The sequence below is a fragment of the Peromyscus maniculatus genome, chromosome 4 (assembly GCF_049852395.1).
Source record: "Peromyscus maniculatus bairdii isolate BWxNUB_F1_BW_parent chromosome 4, HU_Pman_BW_mat_3.1, whole genome shotgun sequence".
NCBI classification, from domain to species: domain Eukaryota; kingdom Metazoa; phylum Chordata; class Mammalia; order Rodentia; family Cricetidae; genus Peromyscus; species Peromyscus maniculatus.
Window position 1 is genome coordinate 10,021,690 of NC_134855.1, and position 6,599 is coordinate 10,028,288.

The window sequence follows — 6,599 nt, forward strand, 5'->3', positions numbered from 1 at the left end:
GTTAAAAACAAGCCTAAGCTAAGGCCAAGCTTTTATAATTAATAAGTCTCCATGTCATTATTTGGGGGAGGGGGGGGGCCCCCCGCGGTCCAAACAAAGTCCAACAAGAAAGTCTTACAACAGTTTGCAGGTCACCCGAGCATGAGGAATTGCATTAAAGGACTGAAGCATCAGGGAGGTTGAGAACCACTGCTCTAGACATTGTCTCAGCACTAATCCCTCCAGCACACTTACTGTTCCCCAGAAGAGCTCAGGAAGAGAAGGGTCTGCCAGGACTTCACATGCTGTGTCAATTATATCCTGCGAAGAGGAGGAAAGGGTTGATCTCCCTGCATGAACCAGTTTATCTTTTTTGAGATATTCTATTAACATAAAGACACCAACAAACACGTTCACACAGCATGTCTGGAAGAACTCTGGTTACAGGTATGAGATGGTGCCGCAGGCCTATGATCTAGGCACTACTTGGGAGACTGAGGCATGCACATCATATCTGCAGATAGATTCACACATTCACCTTTTTTTCTGAGACAGGATTTCTCTGTGTAACCTTGGCAGTCCTGGAACCCAGAGGACCCCAGTGCAATTCCCAGCACCCACATGGCAGCTCACAATTGTCTGTAACTCCAGTTCTAGGGAATCTGACACCCTCATACAGACAAAACACCAATGCACATTTAATTAATTAATTAATTAATTAAAAAGTACAAGGAGCCCCAGGCACAGCCCAGAGGAAAATCATTGCTCCACCAGCCTGACAACCCAGCTTTAGTCTCTAGGATCCATGTAACAGCTGAAGAGAGAACTGACTGAAAAGTCTCCCTCTGAGCTCCCCACTCAAGCACTCGCTCATGGGCATGCACGTACAAATATACCATGTATCTATATACCATAATAATAATATTATTTTAAAATTGTTTTTCCTAATTTTAAATTAAAAAAATTTTAAAGTACGAGTAAAGCTAGATATGTTGTACACATCTCTAGTCCTAGTAGTTAGTACTAATCTCTGGATCCCTTGAGCCCAGCAGCTCATGCCCAATTCATGCAACACAGTGGCCAGGTGAGGCAGTGCCTACTTTTGATCCCAACACTCAGGAGGCAGAAGTGAGCAAATTTCCATGAGTTCAAAGCCAGCCTGGTTCACAAACAAGTTCCAGACTAGCCAGAGCTATACAGTGAGACCCTGTTCGAAAACAAAACAAAGAAAACAGAAACAACAAAATACATACACAAGCAGGCAGTGTGCAGCTCATGTGTCAGTAGGTCTCAAACTGTCAGGCCGACCTGACAGTCTCAGCCACCCATGAACCAAAACCATTTGAGAAGGGGTGTCTACAACATGTGGGAGGTTGAGAACAGTCTGGTCTACCTAGTCTCAGGCCCATGTGACTATAAAATGAGACTACATCTCAAAATACAAAACAAGACAGGACAATCATGTCTGTGTATCAAACATGCAGACTTTCCTCTGTAATCACTCCCTAAACAAGACAGCATAACTACTATTTACATACTAGGAATCATCAGTAACTCAGAGATGATTTAAGTATACAGAATAACATGAACAACTTTTATATGAACATTCTGTTATTTATACACAGGAAGTGAATATCAGTGGATTTTGATAAACTTGGGAGTTCCTGGACCTAATCCTTGGTGGATACCAAAACATAATCACATATACCATGATTCCAATACAGAATTACATTAGAATTTAGGGTGTACGTGTGTCTGTGTGTAAAATGGAAAGAATACATTCAACTGCTAAAAGAATATGTATATATGTATTATATATAATATATAAATATATATAATAATTCTAATCCCATCTTGTGTGATAGGAGTGTATCTTTGGTACCACTTTCTGATTTTGCTACAATTCACATCTCATTCATATGATAATAAATGAAAACAAATAGCAAGAAAAAATTAACATGTGAAACAAAATGCTATATGAGATCTGAGGGGCCGCATCGTGACTGGGCTGTAAATGTGGGGCAGTCAGGCAGCCTAAGGAAAATCACTTACTGACCTGTTGATTGCCAAGTGTGTGCAGCTCCAGTGAGGTCAGGGCAAAGGAGAGGAGGCCATAGACACACATGCAGGCGGTACTCGTGGTGCACTGGAAGATAAAGGAGTGAATACTAAGTCTGAGTAACACAACTCTTTCCAAAATTCAGCCATCATATCAATAGAATCCTTGAAAACAAATGCAAAAGGAATCGCAAACATTAATATTTCCCTAATTTAGTTACAAGATTAGGAAGGAAGACTCACAAACATAAGAACACAGGAATAAAACCAAACTCAAAAGGACCAAAGTTTTTGTGGACAAAAAGAAAACCACATCCAGCAAGGAGACTGGATACTTACTAGAGGCTCTATGAGCTAATCCAAATGAGACACCAATATCCACCAACTTGCAGTACCTAGAGCTGCCTGCCTATTGGTTGCTTCTGTTTTAAGGTGTGTGTGTGTGTGTGTGTGTGTGTGTGTGTGTGTGTGTGTGTGTGTGTGTGTGTGTGTGTGTGTGTGTGTGTGTGTCTCGAGAAAGGATTTCTTGATATAACAGTCCTGGCTATCCTAAAACTTACTCTGTAGACCAGGCTGGCCTCAAACTCAGAGATCTGCTTACCCCTGCCTCCCAAGTGTTGGGTTAAAGGTGTGTGCCACCACCGCCCAGATAAGACTAATTTCTTTTTTAAAACTTCTTGTGGTCCAGGGTTTGAACCCAAGCTCTCATGAAGAAATGACTGGGCTCATACTCTACCACTGAGCTTAATCCCCAGCCCCAAAGAGTAGTTTTCCGAGCAGCTTTAAGCTGACATCAGACAGAATTGTCATACTGTCCTAAAAATCTCATTTGGCTTATTCATCTCCTTCCTCCCAACTCATCCTGGGGAGCAGTTGTTCTTCTGACAGTCCCCAGATTGTCACACTTACCGGAGCCACACACTATGTGGCTTCCTCAAAGCTACTTCTTTTACTTAGTAATATGCATCAGGATTCTCCTGTCTTTTTTCATGAGAGGTTGGGCCATGACAATTGGGAATCAAACCTGGGGCTTCATGTATGCTAGGTGGGTGCTGTATAACTGAGCCTTATCTACAGCCCTCTTCCATGTTTTCCCATGGTTTCTTCTTTACACTGAAGAACAGTCCACTGTCCCATTTGTCAGAGCTTACTTATAGCTTCTATAAAGGGCATTTTCCCCAGCTCTAGATTCGGGCCACTATGAAGGTAATGATGACAAGGATGCTACAAACATTTGTGAACAGGCACTTCTGGTAGTCTTCTACTCGGTAGGGTAAAAAAACCAATGGTTACCACCTCCAAATCTCCTTTTCAGTTTCTCTTCTTTCTTTTTTTTTGGTGGCACAGCAGATTAATCCCAGGGTCAGGGTCAGAGTCTGCTCACCTGCCCACTGAGCCTGCTCCTGGTGTTTCACCTGAGCAATCAGTATGAGCTGATGAAACAAACCCCATCAAGACTCAGTTCCCAGTCAGATGTCCCCAGTCACCCTCTAGGGCAGTGGTTCTCATCTTCCTCATGCTGGGACCCTTTACTACAGTTCCTCATGGTGTGGTCACCCCAACCATAATTATTTCATTGCTACTTCATAACTGTAATTTTGCTACAGTTATGAATCATAATGTAACTAATTGTGGTTTCTGATGGTCATAGGTGACCCCTGTGAAAGGGGGGCTGAACCCCTAAAGGGGTCAGGCTCATCATCAGTTCAAACTGTTTACCATTTGCTCAGGGTTATTGCTTGGGACAAATCACACCTTCCTGAGTTGATTCAGTTTTCTCATGTGTAGGTCAGGTAGTACTCCAAGCAGAACTCTGTCATAGAGACTGAGGAAGACCAGGAGTGCAGAGTTCCTGTCTGACCACCTACAAATACCAGTCACAAAGCTGGCACAGTGGCACATGCCTGTAATTCCAGCCCTTGAGAGGTTATGGCAGCCAGGGCTCCAGACTGAGATCCTATCTCAATAAAGACTGAAAACCACAAAGACCCACGTCAACACTAGAGTTGTCATTGTCCCCCAGGGCCTGCCCTCCTCACGCTCAACCACCAGACTTACATCATTTCCCCCACTGGCAAGCGACCGAAGCAGCCGAGTCAAGTACTGAAACACGTTCAGCTGGATGGCAGTGCCCCCTATCTTCCTGACCACACTGCTGGTCTCTTCGGGGTTCAGTGTGTGACGGAGGAGAGCCCAGGCCAAAAGTACAGGGGCATGATGTGGAATGTCGCCCAAGGTCAACATCACACGATCCATATCCTAACGAGGGGAGAAAGCACTTGTGTCTGTAAAAAAGCAAGGTCCAGATCCAGCCAGGCATGTCGTCACGCTCAGCAAGGCCCCCGACTGAGGCCTTCCCCTGCACCAACACTGACACATCTTCACCCCAACCACCTTGATAACACACCAATCACTCCTACTTCTACCAACAGCTTGTTCTACCCATTTTATCACAATCTTAGTTTAAAACTATAAAATACATGTTCAAATAGACAATTAGAGATGTTATCGGCTGATACTTCTCGAACTTTCCATGACCTCTCACTTTCTGTCTTTCTGCTCATCCTAACTGAGTGTTCATTTTCTTTTCTTCACAAAACCTACTAATGCCTATAACCGCAAAGATGTTGTCCTGGGGCCACCTCTCTTAGTGACTCTACTCCCTATGGCAGAGTTAGTTATCATCTCTGCACAAATAACTTTGACTTCTCCCAGACCTAATTAAAATTACAGAACTGAAAATTCTGTGCATCAGGATGTTCAGTGGCTAAAAACTAACTATAAACCAACTGAGAAGAGAAAACTGTCCTTCCAAGTTCACCTGACAAACCAGCCCATCTTGAGCAAACTGGTGCAGCTCTCTCCTGTCATCCAAGGCACACTTGTGCAAGGACTCGATGTCCATGCCTTCCACCAGGATAAGGGCACTGAAGTACCTAGAAAGGACAACCCACACCACAGTCTCATTCATGTTGTTCTGAGGTGTGCTGAAACTGCTTCAAGAGGTTAGACACTTGCTATCAATAGTTTTAATGAGTCTTCACATTCTTTATTATCACAGACATTGCTTGGTTTTCTGGTGCTGAGGACCAAACTCAGGGCCTGCATGTGCCAAGTAGGCACTATACCAGTAAAGGTGTATCCCAGACCCTTGGAATGTACTTTACACGCCTGTTTCCAGCACATCTTAATTTCAAGGACTTGACACTGACCTGGGGCTGTACGTATTATTCAGGGCAGCTCAGAACTAGCACTGAAGGTTTCAATAGCTACAACCTACACCTGACACAGCTCTCACTCCTCAAATGTATTTCTCTGCTCACTGAGAAAATAGGCCTCAACATGTGGATATATCCATGGCCATAGGAACAGAAAAAATAAATTCAAAGACGAGAGACAGTGACCTCAAAGAAGGCAAAGAATGTACCTCGTGCTTCTCAGTGCCAGCATGCACTTGCACTGTGCCTACAGCAGCTGCTCAACAAGCACCCTTGAGTAGATGAATGAACCTCTTAGAGTAAGACAGAATGTCTTTGCTGGCACACACTTTTAATCCCAGTGCTTGGGAAGCAGAGGAAGGTGGATTCCTGTGTTCAAGGCCAGCCTGGTCTACAGAGCATGTTCTAGAATAGCCCAGGCCAGGCTATACACTGAGAAACACTGTCTTGAAAAACAAATGAAAAGACAGAATGTCTTTGGGGCTATCGAGATGGCTCAGCAGCTAAGAGCACTCGCTGCTTTTGCAGAGGATCCTGCTCAGTTCCCAGCTCCCATATGGTGGTTCACAACCATTTGTAACACCAATTTCAGGGACTCAGTGCCTTCTTCTGGCTTCCATAGGCACCAGGCACAGAAACAGTACACATATATATATGAAGGCAAAACACTCTTACAAAACACACATATTCTTTTTACAAAAGTAAAAAAAAATGTTAAAATAAATAAAGAATAGGAGGGCTTTGAGAGAACAAGCCCCGTTAATTATAGACTATACCTCCTATGTAAACAAGAACATGTCAGCACAGGCACCCACCCACTTCCCTACCCACCCAATGGAAGGTACATCTTTCCTCTCCATGTCCACACAGAGTTACTGCAATACCAATGGTTTAAACACTGTACAGTTTCATGAACCACAATTCACTCAGACTCACCCAATCCGATCTACAAAAGGATCCATGGTTTCATCCACCAGGTGTCTATTGGTCTGCCTACTACCAAATCCTTGCTCCTTGAACATCTTGGTTAGTATCAGTAGGTCACTAGGAGCCATCTCAAAGTATGCATAATAGAGGAAAATAATTTCTAGCAGCATGGACTGCTCCCGGAGGCACTGAACAAACCATCGAGACACCTGGCGTTCCGTCTGCACCAATATAGAGAAAATGGGAGAGAGAGTTAGACTAGAAAACAAATTACCTTTTTCTTTCCTTTTTTTTTTTTTTAAAGATTTATTTATTTATTATGTATACAGTGTTCTGCCTGCATGTGTCCCTGCTGGCCAGAAGATGGCACCAGATCTCATTGCAGATGGTTGTGAGCCACCATGTGGTTGCTGGGAA

The 6,599-nt window shown here is 43.6% G+C and overlaps 1 protein-coding gene across 7 annotated transcripts in view; it reads right to left on the reverse strand.

Moving 5' to 3' along the window:
• Nucleotides 1–6,599, reverse strand: part of Nup188 (nucleoporin 188) — a 59,244-nt gene that overhangs the window by 28,371 nt on the left and 24,274 nt on the right. For all 7 annotated transcript variants that reach the window (XM_076568998.1, XM_076568999.1, XM_006983416.4 and 4 more), the window contains 5 exons: nucleotides 6,192–6,403; nucleotides 4,859–4,973; nucleotides 4,096–4,296; nucleotides 2,036–2,125; nucleotides 235–300 (listed from right to left, as the gene is read on the reverse strand). In XM_076568998.1, the coding sequence (XP_076425113.1) occupies nucleotides 235–300; nucleotides 2,036–2,125; nucleotides 4,096–4,296; nucleotides 4,859–4,973; nucleotides 6,192–6,403 (684 nt within the window). The remainder of the gene's footprint in view (nucleotides 1–234; nucleotides 301–2,035; nucleotides 2,126–4,095; nucleotides 4,297–4,858; nucleotides 4,974–6,191; nucleotides 6,404–6,599) is intronic.